We start from the raw sequence: 18532 nt of genomic DNA on the forward strand, positions 1-18532 counted from the left end.
AGTTATGGTTAGGGGGTTAGTCCAGGTAATTTGACATATTTGAGCATTTTATTTAAAAAAGTAACGTGTTTAGTTAGTTTTCCTGGTAATTAGTTACTTTTATAATGTAGTAATTCAGTTACTTACTCATTTACTTTTTGAGGAAAGTAACTAGTAACTTTAACTAAATACTACGTAACGTGCCCAGCACTCGTCACAACAAATATTTATTTGATTTAGTTTTTTCTTCTGTTCATTTGCTGCATTTTGTTAATTGATAAAAACAAAAACTATTTAAACTTCCATTTTTTAAGGCTCTCTTAGTTTACAGATTTTCTTTTTCACAGCTGCCTAAAAGTTTTGCACAGTGCTGTCGCCTCTATCTCTGGTCCAGAGAAGAAGTATGAACTAGGAGGAAAAATTGCTGCAAATTTTTTCCACCAGAAATGAAATTCTCATTCTTTACACTGTGAGCAGCGGCTCATACAGAGGTTTCATACAGAGATCCAGGTGAACTGAACTTTAGTCTGTAAATGTTTCTGTTGACACATTGTGTAGATCCATGTGCTGCTGCTCCAACCTGATGATGTTCGTCAGATATTTCACATTCCACTTCCCTCCCTGTGTCTCCTCTCCCAGATGATTCATCATCAGAGAGCGGCAGCGGGAACGGCCTGCCGGCGCTGACCCCTCCCTCCTCCGCTGTGATGGACGGCGCCATCGTCAGGGAAACCGAGGTTATCAACGGCAACGGCGGCCCCGCCCCGCTGGACTTCAGCACGCCGACCTCCTCCTCCTCCTCCGAGGACCAGCAGCCCATGAACCTGAGCGACCCGCCCCCGAAGCGTCTGCCGCTGTCCACCTCCCACCTCCCCGTCACCGTGTCGGCGGCGGCCGCGGCGCTGCTCGGTGCGCTGCATCCCAACGCGCCCGAGGAGCTCCGCAGGAAGTACCCGCTGGCTGCCAAACCTCCCCTGGTCCCTCACCCGGCCCTGCCGCTGCCGCTGCCGCACACACACACTCCTCACGCGCTCAACGCGCACACTCCCAACACACACTCGCAGTCCCATGCACACAGCGCCGAACTGCGACTAGACAGAGACAGCAGGGACTACGGCGGCAAGGTGAGAGCAAACAGCCGACGTAAACACACACACACATAGAGAGATTCTGCACACACATAATCTAATGAGTCACAGTCTCACAGTTTCTGGTAATCTAGGCAGGTTAGTAAATTTGCCCATTGCCATAATCCCTATAGTTTTAGCAGTAGGTTCTTTACCTTTAATTGTCGGTGCAAGCTGTTTTTAGATCAGCGGGGCAGAGCTGCTCATTTAACGCAACGGAGGCTCATGGGATTTCCATGTTTCCCTCATCAAACTAAATACACAATCCAACAACTCCAAAAGGCTCTCGTGGACAAGTTGTGACCTGCACATTCACCACGCTATGAGATAATAACCTATAATTAATAATGTAACGCTACGACACATAAAGCAGATACTTGGAACTGCTTGCACTTCCCTCCACCCAGCAGCCATGTCTGGAATGTAGTTTCGGTTATGTATTTGCCTTGAAAACAACTCTGTCTCGTAACATTGCATCATTATTTCATAGTGTGGTTGGATTGTGTATTGAATTTGATGAGGGAAACATGGAAATACCATGAGCCTCTGTTGCGTTAGCTGTGCAGCTCACGTATCTTCTCCGCTGATCTAAAAACAGCTTGCACCGACAATTAAAGGTAACAAACCTACTCCTAAGACTATAGAGATTATGGCAATAGGCGAATTTGCCAAAATGTTGAACTATCCCTTTAAGTCAGTGACATGAAATGGTGAAGATTTAACATCATCACAGTGTTAGAAACTGTTCACTCTGAAAAAATCAGATTTTTCTATGAGTGAAAAACTCAATTGAATGTCAAAATAAAAAATTCTAAAGAGTCATGCCAGTGAATGAGGCTGCGCCATTTGTTGCCAAGGTTACCGGCTTAAGAAACCACAAACAAATAATTTTGTATCTTAACATGTCTTCCATTAGTGCAGCTTTGTCTCCAGCCCTTCAGTCCTTCCTGCTGTTGTGTGCAGAAGAAACCTCTGTCTTCATGTACTGATGAAATACTCAGATCCTCTATTAACAAACACAACATGTTCCATTTAAATTTGTTTTATTGTCGCATTTAGATCTTGATCTTATTTAAAACATGAGAGGTGCATTCAGCCGTTTGGAACCAAATGGAACCGGATGATAAAGTGATGAAGGCAAAAGTGAGGAGAGGAGGAGGAGGAGGAGGAGGAGGAGGATGAAGAAGAGAGATCTTTCTTCTTCCTTCCTTCTCTCACCATCTTTGTCTGGAACTGAATAGCAGAACCTGACAAACAATACACACTGGCCTTGAAGGGAAAGTGTTGGCGGCAGACAATATACCTGCAAGACACACACACAGAAAGTCATTCAGTCAGTCTTTTTCACTCAAAGTCATTCCTTTCACTCCTTTCTCTCACCGTTTGAATGTGTGTGTGTGTGTGTGTGTGTGTGTGTGTGTGTGTGTGTGTGTGTGTGTGTGTGTGTGTGTGTGTGTGTGTGTGTGTGTGTGTGTGTGTGTGTGTGTGCGTGCGTGCGTGCGTGCGTGCGTGCGTGCGTGCGTGCGTGCGTGCGTGCGTGCGTGCGTGCGTGCGTGCGTGCGTGTGTGACACACATTCTCCAACCAACATTTGTCTCTGTTTCTTCTTTCTTCTCTTCTCCTCCTCAGTACATGTGTGTCACTGTGCACCAGCTCCACCTCCATATGTATTGTACTGACTGTAGCTTTCAGCTGCTCAAACAATTTTAAATCATCTTGATATTTAGTAGGAATTCACACTTATTTCTCCTTCCTTGGTTTTGTTTATCCCATGACCTCTCAGATTTAAGGTGTGGGTCTAAAGTAGTTGAAACCTGCTCTATGTCGAGTTGCTGATCAGTAAAAAGCTGTTCTGCTCTGATGTGGGTTCATGTCAAACCAGATGATTTATGATGCTTTCGTTGAGCTCTTAGCTGCTTCCTCAAAGCTGCATGCTCAAGTTTTGGGCTCGTGATGTAGAATTTAAAGAATGAACCAGTGAGGGCAGTGTTTCCCTGAGCAACCACATCCTCCTGCTCCATGCTTTGTTGCATTTGAGGTCATTGTGTAGGATAAAGGAGGCAAGAGAAAGTCTTATAAACTGGCTGTTGACTGGCAGTGGCTCTGTCTGGATGGATGGATGGATAGATGGATAGATAGATAGATAGATAGATAGATAGATAGATAGATAGATAGATATTCCAGATTAATACTCAGTGTGTGTGTGTGTGTGTGTGTGTGCTTAGTCCCCACAGTACAGTTCGGGCGGCAGCTACGACAGTGTGAAGATGGACTTGAGCAGCGCGGAGGACCTGACCATAGGGCGTCACGGCAGCCAGGTCGCCCCGGACGATGACGACGACGACCATGATGACCACGACGACAACGACAAGATCAACGACACGGAGGGAGTCGATCCCGAGAGACTAAAGGCCTTCAATGTGAGCCAGGTCACATGACGTCCCCACAGGGACCAATCACACGTCCTCTTCTATTCATAAAAAGGAAATAACATTGATTCTCCACCATACTCACTAAACCTGAGGAACACACACATGTTGGGTTTTTTTAACAACTATTAATCAAATATGTGTGTGTAATGTTAATAGAATAGACAGGAAACAAAGTGTGTTTTTGTCAGCTTCTGTCTTAAAGGGATACTTCACCCAAAATCGATGATTCAGCAATTTTCTACTCACCGTCATGCCAAGGAAGGGTTTGGAGAACTTTCAGAGTCATCAAATCGCTTTTGGAGTTCCAGGGGGTCCGGCTGGCAGCAGATTTTCATATGATGGCGGCGGATAGTGCTCACTTTTGAATTGTCCAAAACACACATTATGAAACATCCAAACACTTCCATGCTGCTCGTCTGTATTGACCCAAGTGTCCTGAAGCCGCCACATGGAAAAGTTGTTTGGAAAAAATTAATGTGATCTGTGTTTTTAACCTTGTTGTAGTAGTAGCTCCCAGTGGCTGCGCGAGATTTGCTGCGAGTTGTTCTTCCTTGTTTACATCATACATCTAATGGTTTACGACGATCGAACATCTCGCAGATAATATAATAACAAAAGTTCTCCAAACTCTCTCCTTGGCATGACGGTAAGTAGAAAATTGGTGAATTATTGATTTTGGGTGAAGTATCCCTTTAACTTGACAACACAGCTTTGACTCATTCACACACATGTATTGTCTTCTTGTATTGACAATACACTATCTTGGTCTGAACAGGTTAACAACATCCTGCTAGGAGATGTGCTCCTTTCATTCCCCTGTCACTGCTCTGTCAAATTGTTCACTCTCCAGCTTTGTGTCATCTGGATTATTGTTCAGTTGTCTGGTCCTCCGCCTCTAAACAGCTGGTAAAACAAACTACAGATCGCGCAAAACAAAGCAGCTAGATTTATGAGGCTAGTAACTAATTTATTGGTTTATTTTTATGGGATTCTGAAAAACCAGACTGCAGAGTTCTTTGTTAAAAAGATAAAATATAGTTATGAAATCCATGCACACGCTACCAGAGGAGCCAGCCACGGGTGCATGGCTTTACCCTGTTTTGTACAGAGCCATACTTTGGAATTCATTCATACTTCCACTTTCACACAAGGAAAGAGTTCTTTTAAGAGAAAACTACATGTAGCCTACATATTTACAGAGATTGGTCAAATGATTTTATTTGAATAATAGTTCTTTATATTATGTTTACTGTTGTTGTTATCTGTCTGTTGGTATTTGTATTCTTTGTATTTTAATTATGTAACAATGACTGTAACTCCAGGACCCCGGGAAGACCAGCTGGATGTCCATGACATCAGCTAATGGGGATCCTGTGATAAATAAACAGACAAATGAAAGAAGACGGTCAAACATCATACAGAGGTTTTCTTTAACAGTTGTGTGGTTTCTCCTCCAGATGTTTGTGCGTCTGTTTGTGGACGAGAACTTGGATCGGATGGTGCCTATCTCCAAACAGCCCAAGGAGAAGATCCAGGCCATCATCGAGTCCTGCAGCAGACAGTTCCCAGAGTTCCAGGAACGCGCCCGCAAGCGCATCCGCACCTACCTCAAATCCTGCCGACGCATGAAGAAGAACGGCATGGAGGTACAGTACCTGCCCCATTTCTCCACACTTGGCTGAGTGCGCTTGGTTACGCACACACTTTGGTGACGTTTTGCTGGTGAAAAGCAATTGGGACAAGCTTGATAAGTGCAGCCTGTTATCTGAGTGCCACTGTGCACACTAGCACAGCTCCGACACACACACACACACACACACACACACACACACACACACACACATAGCACAGCAACAGTTTTAATAAACAGTGCCGCTGGATCACAGTCTCATCTACTCCAAAAGTGTCTCTATGTGCAAGATTCAGCAAGTACAAAAAAAGAAAAGGAAAAAAGAAAAACACAGGATTAAACAGAGAGTGATGAAAAATATTCACATAAGTTAGAGAGAAAATTCATAATTAAATGATAACAGGTCAAAAATGATCAGATGTAAAAGTAAACGTAGCCTAAAGACACAAAAAACTGAAATTTAAAAATATGAGATAAAAGAATAGAAAACATGAGATTTAAAAAATCATAATTATAAGATAGAAAGTCAAATTCTATTTTATTGAAATTTATTCAATGGCATTTCCCAAACGTGGCTTGTGGCTCCCAGTGACGGCAGACTTCACCAGCTGGTGCATTGTGGGATTTATACTTGGCCAAATACTGCTCCAATGCGGTCTTGACCTAAGTGTGGGTAAAGTGCAAATCAAGCGCAGTGCACTTTTTGTCTTTGGAGAAATGGGACACACATGCGCACTGACACTAAGCCCATGAACACGCACGCCAAGTCCTCTCTATAATATACTGTATATATAATATAGAATATAATTTGGGCTTAAAGTTTTTTTTACAAGATTAAACTGAGTAGTGCTTCCTCTGTCACACACACATACACCCATGACACACAAAAAACAGTCCTGTCCATGGTGTTGTGACACTCGACCTCTGAACCATCTACAAGCACTGACGCACATATCACAGCCACGCAACGATGGGATTTCAGGTTTTCATTCTCCACACACATTCACAGCACAAATGAATACTCAGAATCGCTTCACCCTCCCCAAAAGAGAGACGGCTACGTCATCCACACGAGACTGATGAGTGAGATCAGGAAAAGGATGGATGGAGAACGTCCTGTTGTTGTTATCATATGCCAGCTGAAGAAATAAATGTGTTTATTTGGTTGTTTTAGCTTGAAAAAAGACGCAAATGAGATCATGAATCAATGAGGGAAAAAAAACATGATTCAACGAGGAGTCGACTAAAGGCAAAATCTGACCAATCAGGTTTGACTATGAAAATTCTTAGTCGGGGACCCCACTAGTTTGATTTTATGTTAGTTTCTCTGCTATCTTTCTTTTTTATTATTCACTTCCTCATTATGTTTTCATCACCACCACAGATCACTGTAGTTCCTCAGAGTTGTTTTCAGCCCAGTTAGCTGAAGTATTGATAGTTCAAATAATAATAATAAACTGCAGAGCTAACATAAGATTTTCTTCAGATGATAAGCTTAACAACATTTTAGGATTGAGATGATCTGTTATATGTGCAGTTATGTTTTTCTGCAACATTACAGGAGAGCAGTGTTTGATAGAAACTGGTTGAGTTCAGTGTGACTGTGTTGCTGTGACTCTGCTCTCTGAAGGCTCCCAGTCACATAAACTCTGTATATAAATTGTATATAGCTGCTTCAGCAGTGTAAGTCTCTGTATTCTGCTCTTTTGCACAATGGGTGGTTTGACCTAGGTGATCAAATTGATCGGCACCACGTTCATAGCCGATAATTCCCATAATGCACTGCTGGCCTTGCTTCTTTTGTCATTCAGTCCAACTCTTGTGGGACTCACCGAGCTGGAAGCCGTCCCCTCTTGTCTGCCTCAGCCAGTCAAATGTTCTCTGTTGTTACACAAGTGCCTCGGTGTAAGAAAATATATAAATATAACAGAAAGACCGATTACAGAACATAAAGCATGTTCAATAGAAGACACAGAAACGAATGCAGATATAGAAGTAGAGGTAATAAACACCACAAGGACACAGCAGAAGTCAGATTGAAATTTTACACAATTCATCCTCTCACAAATGTAGTAACCAAGGATACAGATTGTCTGACTGTCTCTACCTGCGATTATTTACATCCACATGCATATTATCATGTTTTCAAAAAAAAATGATATATATATACAGTACATATACAGTATGTGTGTATATATATATATATATATATACGTATATAGTATATATAGATACAGTATATATATATATATATATATACATATACATATACAATATATATATATATACTGTACATATACAGTATGTATATACTGTACTAGATACGTTAGATGTCTTTTAAATAAAAAATAAAAACTTCTTCTACTCTTGCTGCAAAGAAAGCAAGCATGGACATCAAGCAACAAACAATTATCATCTTTAGCGAGAAGATGATAAAAACGTGGCTGTAAATTGCTCGGAACTATGGAAAGAACACGTTCCAGTCAATTTATATCAGTTAAGTTGTGTGACATGATGCCGAATATCTTCATTTAAGAGCTAGTAAAGGAGACATAACAGCATTTCGTCATGTGCATCCAGTTGTTTTCGCGGTTGTTTCAGGTCAGGTGGATATTAATCGACAAACTGGCTTGAAGAGACAGGTGTGTGCAGCCAACACAGCGTCAGCAGGAACCAGCAGGGTGTGTGTGGTGGCACAGATAATTAATCCACTGAAATCTGCACTTGTGATAAAATAAAGAGAATGTAACAAAGACCAAGACGCTGTCCTCACGGTGCTGAGTCACTAAACCATCTAATGAACATTATCATAAAGTTTGTCACTGTGTCCTTGTGGTCTGTATGACCAAGTTCATACCAGTGTCCATACAGTAGGCTCATTTAATTTGCCCCAACCTGTTTTCATTTACATGAATTTACTGCTGTAGATAGACTGTACTACTGGAGCAGATACAGTCTTTGTATCAACACAGAGCAGAGTCAGGTGGCTCTGCTGCAGAGGAGATGCAGATGTTGACCAGTCACATCTGGTCAGGTGTCACATTGCAGTCAGTGGAATGTGACTGCTCGGCGTAAAGGCCGATGGATCAGTCATGTGAAGGTATCTGCTGCCCCCCAGTGGAGGAGCCTAGTGCCGTGCTGTGTGTTAATACATAGAGCTGAGCTGCTCAGGAGGATTCTCTTTTAGTTGTGACACTAAAGTCAAACATAGGGATTCATAGCCTTCATACAGTGGATACCAAAGCATGTGTACCAGAACCAATGGAAGAGCATTTGTCTATGTACCATGCACATTAATTAAAAATTGAAAATAGGATAGAATAAATCATGATGCTCATTAGCTCTCTTATTATTATTTCTAGACTTGGCACAGAATCAGTGCTCAGCTGGCCTTAAAGTCAAGCTTTTATTTTGAAGAGTCCAAACTAGAGACACATTCTTCGCCTGAGAATGTCTGTGTGTCCACAACTGAAGACAATCATCCACTTTTCCCCCTCAACACACAACTGTAAGCTCATGTTTATTCACCCTGTCTGATATTGTAAAATCAGAATATCATTATTAATCTCTTGATATTCCCATAATTTCTCCAGACCCGTCCTACTCCACCTCACCTCACCTCAGCCATGGCTGAGAACATCCTGGCTGCCGCCTGCGAGAGTGAATCACGCAATGCCGCAAAGAGGATGCGCCTTGAATCCTATCACGTAAGCCTGTCTTCCACTCTTTTTCTTTTAAGATGTTAATGTGTAGATGCACTGCTGCCTTCCAGGGGTGGGTCTTCCATGGTGGCACGGGGGGGGCACCCGCCCCCCTGAAATCCCCCCCCAATGGTCATTGACTTGTGGTAATGTCAATCACTGTGTAAAGCTCTTTATCACTGCTATGTTCACTGTAAAGAACTATAAGCACTAACTTCTGACTAAGGCTCTTAATCAACTCTGTACAGCAAACATCCCAGTGTTCTGTGTAGTAAATAAAGAAAATTATGTAAGATTGTTATTGTTCTCAATTTCACAATTTCACTAGTTATTCTACATTGAGAGATGTTTAGCCTACAGATACCGTTGAGCTCTAACTACTGGGTAAGAGTATAAGATATTGCTGTTCACTGTGAGAATCTATTGTGTTGAAGATATAGTTGATTGTTGATTGACTATAACTTTGATATTGACAAGTGGAAAATTAAAATGTCATCTTCAAGGCATCTTCCTTACAAGGTGAAAGATTCAATGTGGCCAATAAAAGCAAGATGAAGACATACTGTAAACAGTGTGTAACTGTACAATATAAATATTCAAGAGAGCGATCAATGGCCGTCTCCATTTTTGTTACTTTTGGGTACCCCACCCCCCCACCCCCAGATTCACTGTTGTTACTCCCTGTACCCCCCACCAGAAAATACTCTGGGCCCGCCCCTGCTGACCCTTGATGATGATGATGAAATTCTTTATTCAGTCACATCACATAATAGCTACAAACTTTATCAACAAGGTAGTGTCTGAAAAGGCACAGGCAGAAGCATAATGCTGATATTAATGCCTGTCCTACAGACCAAATTAAGCTAACCATCTTTCTTACAATATAAAAAACAAACATACATACATAAAAGCAAAACTAAGCGAGAAAAATACTGAAACCAACAAAGTTAACAGTATATAGTAGTAAAGAAAAGAAACAAAATAAAAATAAAAAAATAAAATAACATGTAACCTTGCCTTCTGAAAACTAATCAGCAATGATATTTTTTCTGAATTGGTTTTATTATGATGGGGTTGTTAATTCTGATTGACCCCTTCACCTCCTGTTTCCCTCCGTCAGGATGAGCAGATCTCACTAGACAAGCCGTCCAGCGGCGGAGCGGCTCAGAGGGAGCCGGTGTCCCTCGCCCACTCCGCCTACTCCCTGGCCACGTCAGCCTTCTCCTCCCAGGACACCCAGCTCTACATCAACGGGGCCGGCCTCAGCTACGGTTACCGTGGATACCCGGGCCTGGGCGCTGCCATGCAACACCCCGTTTCCCTGACAACCGGCGCTGCAGCTCAGAGCAACGGTGAGGATGGTAGCGGTGTGGGGCGGGGGGGGGTCTTTATGAAGAGAGAGAGACAGAAAGACATGAGGCTGGACTCAGGCTGAGAGACAGGATCATCTGAAAGTTTGCGGAAGGAGAAAAGAAAGTGATGAGGGAGGGAGGAGAAGAGGAAGTGTGACAGCATGATGGTGTAATTTGGAGATGAATGAGAAGGAGCGTCAGGAAGAAAAAAAAAGAGAGCAATGAAAGGAGACAGCAGATGGCAGTGTGAAGCAGCTGCCACACACACTCATCACAGCGATGTCAGCCGCATTTAAACATGGAGTCATCACAGTGATGGTCACTGATGTTCACTCCAGCCTGTAGAGTTACACTGAGTATCAGGGCTCTGGATGTGGATGGTGACAGTGTAGGTGTTTGATTTACAGTGGAGGCGCTATGTTTCTGTTCTGTCATCCACTGTACTGTTAAACATTTGAGTTATACAGTATGTGTCTGTTTATAGTTACAGTATAGTGTATGTATCTCAGTCACACCTGGTCCAGTTTACAGGCAATAAGAACAAAAAACTAGACACACCACTTTAAAGGGATAGTCCAACATTTTGGCAAATTGGCCCATTGCCATAATCCCTATAGTCATAGCAGTAGGTTTGTTACCTTTAATTGTCAGTGTAGGGTCACAAACGAAGCAAGGTGCTTTTTTTTATTACCGTTACAGCGCCACCTATCCATGTGCCTGTGTGTGTGTGTATCTGTGTGTGTGCGTGTATTGCATTGATGGGGGGGGGGATCAATTTGGTCTACGTATGGGAAACAATAGGTGTGTGTGTTTGAGTAACATGAACGTTTGTGTTTCATTCTATAAACTACTGATAACAATTTCTCCCAAAAATTACAACTGGTCAAAATAACAAAAAGAAGCAGTGTTTTCATACCTCAAATAATGCAAAGAAAACAAGTTGATATTCATTTTTAAACAGACCACTAATGTTTTAATTTAGGAAGAGTTCAGATTAATATAGATGGAAATTTAATCCTGCAGCAGCAGTAACTGTTTACTGATTTACTGATTACTGATGCATATGTTATAGTTCTAAGATTTTCTATTAAAATAAAGCCAATAATGACATTTTTTGTGTTCTCTTTTTATTTAGAAAAGTATCGAAAAACATGTTGGTACCGATACCGGTACCAAAATGTTGGTATCGTGACAACACTATGTCGGTGCAAGCTATTTTTAGAATGGCGGAGCAGAGCCGCGAGCTGCTCAGAGCTACGCTACGGAGGCCAGTGTTGTGGTTAACGCGTTACTTTGTAACGCGTTACTTTGTAACGCGTTAACCACAACACTGTACTTTAATTACTTTTTTCGTGTAACGCGTAACGTAACGCGTTAGTTTCGTGCGTTGAGTAATCAGTAACTTAGTTATTTTTTTAAAAAAGTAATCCGTTACTTTTCGCCGGATAAGGAAAAGAAAATCCCGACTGCAGCCTGCTTTTTGTCAGACAGAACGGCTAGACTACTGTGCAACCTGCGGATGTGTCAGCCGAGGCGCAGCGCTGTGATGCGTCTGTGCCCTGCTGACCTACGTGTGTGTGTTTCAATTCACCAGCGAAAAGGACAAGATCATAACGGTAAAATGCACACTGCGTTGGTGATAACCTTCTGTCGACCGCAAAAAATCCACTTCCAATTTAAGGGCCCATAGATCAGCTCCACGTACAGACCTGCTTCTCCAGCAGCAACAAGCAGCCCGGCTCTCAGTGCTTGGCCGCTTTCAGCAGCGCCCTCTCGGCGAGCGGCCGCTCAGTTCTCCCCCGGTCCAGCCCCGGATCTCTACTCCATAGCTGCCGTAGCAGCAGTGTGACTGGAGAAGCAGGTCCGTACGTGGAGCTGATCTATGGGCCCTTAAATTGGAAGTGGATTTTTTGCGGTCGACAGAAGGTTATCACCAACGCAGTGTGCATTTTACCGTTATGTTCTTGTCCTTTTCGCTGGTGAATTGAAACACACACACGTAGGTCAGCAGGGCACAGACGCATCACAGCGCTGCGCCTCGGCTGACACATTTTTTAAAGGACCCCAGGAAGACTAGCCTGGCGTTTGAGGCTGTCTGTCAGTTGTTGCAGCATGTGCGAGGCGCGCTGCAAAATGCTTTTCATTTTTAGTAACGCATGAGTACTCTAATGCGTTACTTTTATTCATAGGTAACGCTGTAACGTAACTGATTACTTTTAATTGATGGTAACGTTGTAACCTAACTAACTACTTTCCAAAGTAACTATACACGAATTCGGCGAAATAACCGTTAGTCGAGCAGCCGCCATTACTGCGGTGACAGCTCCCAGTCAGGCAGCGATGGGTTCTGTGCGCGAAGCGGGCATTTGAATGCAAGCGCCATGAAGTGGACCTTTTCTCTTCTGTAAATATGTCTAGGAAGGCTGGGAGGAGATGTGCTGTCCTCGACTGCTCTAATATCAGCAAAACACAGCCCCTTACTTCAGGAGGAGTGTCCGTGTTTAGACCGTAATGTTACGTACAGTGAGCAGCAGCAGCAGCAGCCGCCAGCGACGCAGTCACAGCTGACCTGTACAACCTGGCTACTCTCCCTTCTCACCGTTACCTTCACATCGTGGTAAAAGTGGATGGTCTGTGAATGTCTCACTGATCCCTTCAATATGATGTGATCATGGTCGTCTAAAAGCCGGTGTAAAATATGTCCGACCCATCCGGAGCTCAGGTAATTTTGACCATAAATCAGAGACCTGTAATTGACGTTTTTTCTGATCATCGGAGGCCAGCTGATCAATAAAATATTATTGAATATCTAAAACAAAGCACAAGTTGTTGTTGTTTTTATTCATGTAGCCTGTCCACATGATTAAATATCCCGCTGCTGGCTTGCTATCGTCAGCACGCATAACGTACCGGTAGCCTATGTTATATTGTTTATGATACAGTCTCTTATCTCCCTGTTACTCTAATCTTTCCTGCTAATCGCTCAAACAAATGATTAATTCCTAAATTAATATTGGTATTCATGTAAGATACCTTAATCAGTTACTGGGGGGCACTAAACATCACAAATGCAGCCTATTTATGATGCTGTCATAGAGAATCAGTTTACTATGACTGAAGTATGTCACCGCAGCAATGGCGCCGCCGCAAGATGGCGGCATACACAAATCGCTCACCGAATTCGTGTATACCCAACACTGACGGAGGCTAATGGGATTCCTTGGTTTCCCTCATCAAACTCATCAAATACACAATCCAACAACTCCAAAACGCTCTGGTGGACAAGTTGTGAGCTGCACATTCACCACGCTATGAGGTAATAACAGAACGTTACCAGACAGAGTTGTTTTCGAGGTAAATTCATGCAAAACAGCTGATGTGCGTTCCCGTCGGGGGCAGTTTTTCAGCAAGCAGTCTCTGCATTAGCCTCGAAAACAACTCTCCCTCATAACGTTCTGTTATTATCTCATAGCGTGGTGAATGTGCAGGTCACAACTTGTCCACCAGAGCGTTTTGGAGTTGTTGGATTGTGTATTTGATGAGTTCGATGAGGGAAACCAAGAAATCCCATGAGCCTCCGTAGCGTAGCTCTGAGCAGCTCACGGCTCTGCTCCGCCGTTCTAAAAATAGCTTGCACCAACAATTAAAGGTAACAGACCTACTGCTAAAACTATAGGGATTATGGCAATGGGCCAATTTGCCAAAAGAGTGGATTCAATGATAGCACATACAGGCCTGTCACAATTATGACATAATCACCTGCTTGTAAATACTTGAGCTGACCGCAATCATTTTACATAATTGATAAATCATTTCCAGTCATCTGTATAAGAACAGCTGGAGGAAACTGAAATGTCATGTTTCCATCAAGCACTGAGTATTTCTTACATTGGGTTGCTTTAATGTCTTCATCACTTCTTCTATTATTTAATGATAAACAAGTGGAGCACCACAAACTGTTTATTTTGAGGAGCCATATTAGCATCATGGATTTAGTTACAAAGCTCAAACAGACGTGCAGTTTTTATTAATGTGTTCCAATGTTTAATGCCAATGAATGACGCTTCTTCTTTTTCATAAGGTGTGTGTGTATTATTAAACTATGTTTAAACTATGCTTATACTGTAATAGTAGCATACAATGATCAGAAAAAGACAATTTAATCATTCATTGCAATTATTTGTAAGGCAATTAGTCATCAACTAAAACTTAATGATTGTGACTCTTCCCGTTCTTCTCCTTTGCACCTTCCTTCTCCTCCATTCTTCCTTCGGCCCCTCCACCTCTCCACCTCTCCATCCATCTTTCCTTCTCCTCAGGGCCTACAGACCTCAGCATGAAGTCTCTCTCCTCCGCCAACATCAGTAACTCCTCCTCCGCCGCCGCCAACAGCCTTGGTGGGCGGGGCAGCGGGGGCGGTGGAGGGGGCGGGGCCTCGGCCCAGCTCAGCCAACCGGAGATCACGGCCGTGCGTCAGCTGATCGCCGGCTATCGAGAGTCGGCCGCCTTCCTGCTGCGCTCGGCTGACGAGCTGGAGAACCTCATCCTGCAGCAGAACTGATTTGTGGGAGAACACACACTTACACACACAACTACACACACACATACACACACTTTGTTTGTTTTGTGTCTGTCTGCGCTCCCCTCCACCCCCACCCCCACCCCCGGCCCCCATCTCTTCTTGTCTTATGCTCTCCTCTCCTTAAACCTGGGTTTGTTGTTTCCTCCTTATCTGCCCTCTCTACGCAAACTGTGGCCACTTATTGTTCTTTTGGATAAAAACAAAAAATTGGGTCCGAGGGTGGTGGAGAGTCCCACCCCACCCCAACCCCCACCACAATCTGAATTCATCAATTCTATTCGAGGAGGGAGATTTTTTTTAGTTTTTTTTTAAAACAGAGCAGAGCACTTGGAGCCCGGAGGAACTCCCCTCCTGTTCTCTCTGGAAGCACCTCACAATCAGCACTGCACTCTGAGGGAAGGAGTGCAGAGGAGGGGGAGAGAGGAGGAGGAGGAGGGGGAGAAAAGAGGAGTAGCCTGTAAACGGAGGGAGGAAAACTGCTGCTGTGGTTTCAGAAAAAGAAAAAAACAATTTTGGTCTCCTGTGGGTGGAGAAGTGGAGTCTTTGAGTGGAGCTTCCACCCAGGGAGTCGTGATGAACGAGGGGCTCCGGACGACACTGTCCCAGAATCATAACTATTTAAAACAGAATAAATAAAGACTCCCAGAATTAGTACTACTGAAGCTCTTTTTGATTTGACTGAAGATTTAATTTGTTCCTTTTTTTTCTAATGGGAGTACTGTGAATGTTTTGTTTTTTTTCTTGACTCTTCCCAAGTGACTGAAAGAAAGAAAAGCGGTTCGACTTATCTTAAAAGATAGCACTAAATACGGAGGAGACTTGGAGTCCCGGGCGCCTGAGGACGGAAACTGGAAAAAGAAATGAGAAAAAAAAGTTTGTTTTTGGTTTGAAAAAAACAAAAAACAAAAAAGAGACAGAAGAAAGGAGGAGAGAAACTGTTCTGTGCTTGCTTGTATATAAGCTCTCTGTGTCCTATAGCACTTTCCCTCACCTGAAACCTCACCCTGATCCCCCCCTCCTCCCTTAATCCTCACCCGTTTTACCCAGGGAGCAACTTGCTACTTTATGCATCCAAGACGCCATGTTGACCACCAGGAAATACCTCAAATCAGACCTGCCAATTCCATTTTCAGTTCCTCAAATACATACACACATACACACACTCTCAAGTGAATGGTAACATTCCCACCAGAAGCCAGTTTACTTCTACTTCAACACCTGATGTCTTCAAGGTTTCTATGTTTTTTGGAGGGCGAGAATGGAACTTTATTGCGCAAAAAGACCTGTAATGTAGAAATGATGAAGCATTTTAAGAACTGACGTCGTGAACTTCTCAGATCTTTACATTTTTCTTTCATCCGTGCGGGTTTGTTTGTGTGCTGCTGTATATAATCAGTTCATGTCGAAAACTTGAGAAGAATCAGAGCTGAGGTCGACAGGAAGTGTATTTCTCTGGGAGGTGGGTGTGTGTGTATGTGTTTTTGTGTGTGTGAATGTGTTGTGTGTGTGTGTGTGGAGGGGGAAGAGGTATTTCTTTAACAAAGGGGGAGAGCGCCTCTACTTTTTACAAATGTAGATGTAATGCCAACGAAACCTCATGATTCTGTTGTAACACCCCTCCCCCCAACCCCCCCATCCCCTTCTTCTTCTTCTCCCCCTCTCCATTGGACCTACTCTACACTTCTTCTTCATGGACCTAAACATCCCCCTCTTCCTCCTCTCCTCCCTGGTCCAGTCCAGGTTTCAGAGGAAGAGGAGGATTACTCTGTCTTACTGTGTTTGTCTGTTAAACTCTGAGATGGCCATTACTATTATTATGATTATTATTGTTAATGTTGTCAACTTTCATGTTGCTGCTGCTATACAAAAAACCGGACCTTCTACCATAGACCTGAAACCTCAGCAAAGGTGGGCGTTAGCCGCAGTGCCCCATGGGAACCCAACCAACCAACCAACCAACCTCCTACAACCTCCACCACGACAAGGCAAAAACAAGTCAAAGACTCTCTGTTTGTTGTTGCTGGGGGGAAACACTCCTTCATCCTCTCTGTCTCTCTGACCGGTTGGTTGGCTGTCTTTGTTTTTGCTTCATAGGGCTCGATTAATGTTGTGTTTAGTGACTCTCTAACTGTGAATTCCTTCTTTCCTTTCCATGTTTTTATCCTCTGGAGAGCGCGGGGGGGGGGGGGTGTTAGCAAAGGTCTTGCACGCTCACCACAGCACTCCGCTTCAGGCCAACACTTAGTGGGCCGACCCACCCTGACCACTCAACGGGGCCAACGCTTCTGTGAATAACTGTTTTTAAGATGACGTGTTTTGACTTGTTCAGTGCAGAAGCAAAGAGATGAGACTAAAATGATTTATTATTGTGAAATGATCAGGTTTTGCTTTCAGCCGTGTTGTTTTTACTACACCAAATGAAGGTCGTTTCTGTTGTCTTGCCAAACTAGAACCTGAAAATGACATTTAGTGGACACAGGGCTCTGCTGTAGAGTCAAGTTAAAGGAAGTGCTCAACATTTTGGAGAATGTGCTTGTTTGTTTTCTTGCTGAACAATGAAGGAGTTCACTGGCGTATAAGGGATTTAGCCAGTTAGCTTAGCATAAATACTGGAAACGGGATCACAGCTAGCTTGGCTCTGCTCAGAGCTAACAAAATCCCACTAGCACAGATTACATGGTATTTAATTTGTACAAAAAATGAGATGACACACAACCCCCAAATACAGTGATCTGGTTGTTGTAGGCTACAGACTTAACAAACATGATAGGCTATAGCCTAATGGAATGATTGTTTCCGATAGTTTCCAGCTCTGTTTCCTGTCTTTATGCTAAGCTAAGCTAAGCGCCTGCTGGTTCTAGCTTCATAGTTACATCCGAGTGAAATCAATCTGCTTATGTCACTCTCACTATGAAAATAATTAAGTACATTTCCCAAAATGGAGCTTGTGTCGTTGGTTGTTATTGCCACTTTTTCCTTTTTAGCTTTTTGTTTGTTTGTTTGTTTTGTTTTTTGGGGGGACAGTTGCTAAAAGAAGCCAAAATCTCCTGGTGGAGTTTTAAATTGTTGGTATTAGTTTGTTGAATTTTTGTATCAGAAGGGGGCGTTTGGACCACATAATGCATCCAGCAGCTCCAACAAGGAGAAGCCTGAAAATGAAGACAGAAACAAACATGGCTTCTTCCTCCTGAGGTATCGATCTGTGATCTGCTGTGATGTCTGCTCAGTCCGACCGTCCTGTCACTGTCATTTGCTCCCTTTTTGCACACTGAGCGAGGCAACAGTCATCTGTGATTTAAACAGGGAGGCTCTCTGTCTGTGTGTGTGTGTGTGTATACAAGTTTCCTGGGAGGGGTACCCCCCACCCCTCCCTCAACTTGCACTGCTGAGATTGGAGAGGTGTGGTGGAGTTGTTGTTGTTGTTATTTTAAATTATTTATTCTATTTCATTTTTTTAATTTTATTTTTTGCAATGCAGCTGATAATCATAGCATTCACTGGTCTTTAGATGGTTTGTGTTGGCGACAGGCAGTAGGCTAACGTTGAAATGGGTGTCACACACACTGGGTGACACGCCTGGGAGGACATTTGAAAGCCATAAAATTGGGAGGCGTCTGTGCCACTCACACCTCTATCCATAAACACAAAGCCTCCACCCAAACCTGGACTGATTTACACCCATGTGCAATGTCAGAGCCACCGTGTCAAGTTCAGATTGGTCTGAAATGTT

The 18532-nt window shown here is 43.2% G+C and overlaps 2 protein-coding genes across 3 annotated transcripts in view; both read left to right on the top strand.

Moving 5' to 3' along the window:
* LOC146984056 (nucleolar protein 4-like) overlaps positions 1–17503 on the top strand; it is a 279484-nt gene extending 261981 nt beyond the window's left edge. The window contains exons 6-11 of one of the 2 annotated variants that reach the window (XM_085780881.1): positions 619–1103; positions 3331–3525; positions 4995–5183; positions 8761–8874; positions 9989–10220; positions 14549–17503. In XM_085780881.1, the coding sequence (XP_085637007.1) occupies positions 619–1103; positions 3331–3525; positions 4995–5183; positions 8761–8874; positions 9989–10220; positions 14549–14781 (1448 nt within the window). In that variant the 3' untranslated portion in view covers positions 14782–17503. Of the gene's footprint in view, positions 1–618; positions 1104–3330; positions 3526–4994; positions 5184–8760; positions 8875–9988; positions 10221–14539 lie in introns of both variants that reach the window. The other variant, XM_085780880.1, reaches the window with a different exon arrangement.
* commd7 (COMM domain containing 7) overlaps positions 1–18532 on the top strand; it is a 432536-nt gene that overhangs the window by 398571 nt on the left and 15433 nt on the right. The gene's annotated exons all lie outside the window — the stretch shown is intronic.

The sequence above is a fragment of the Trachurus japonicus genome, chromosome 7 (assembly GCF_045865225.1).
Source record: "Trachurus japonicus isolate A0001 chromosome 7, Traja_1.0".
NCBI classification, from domain to species: Eukaryota; Metazoa; Chordata; class Actinopteri; order Carangiformes; family Carangidae; genus Trachurus; species Trachurus japonicus.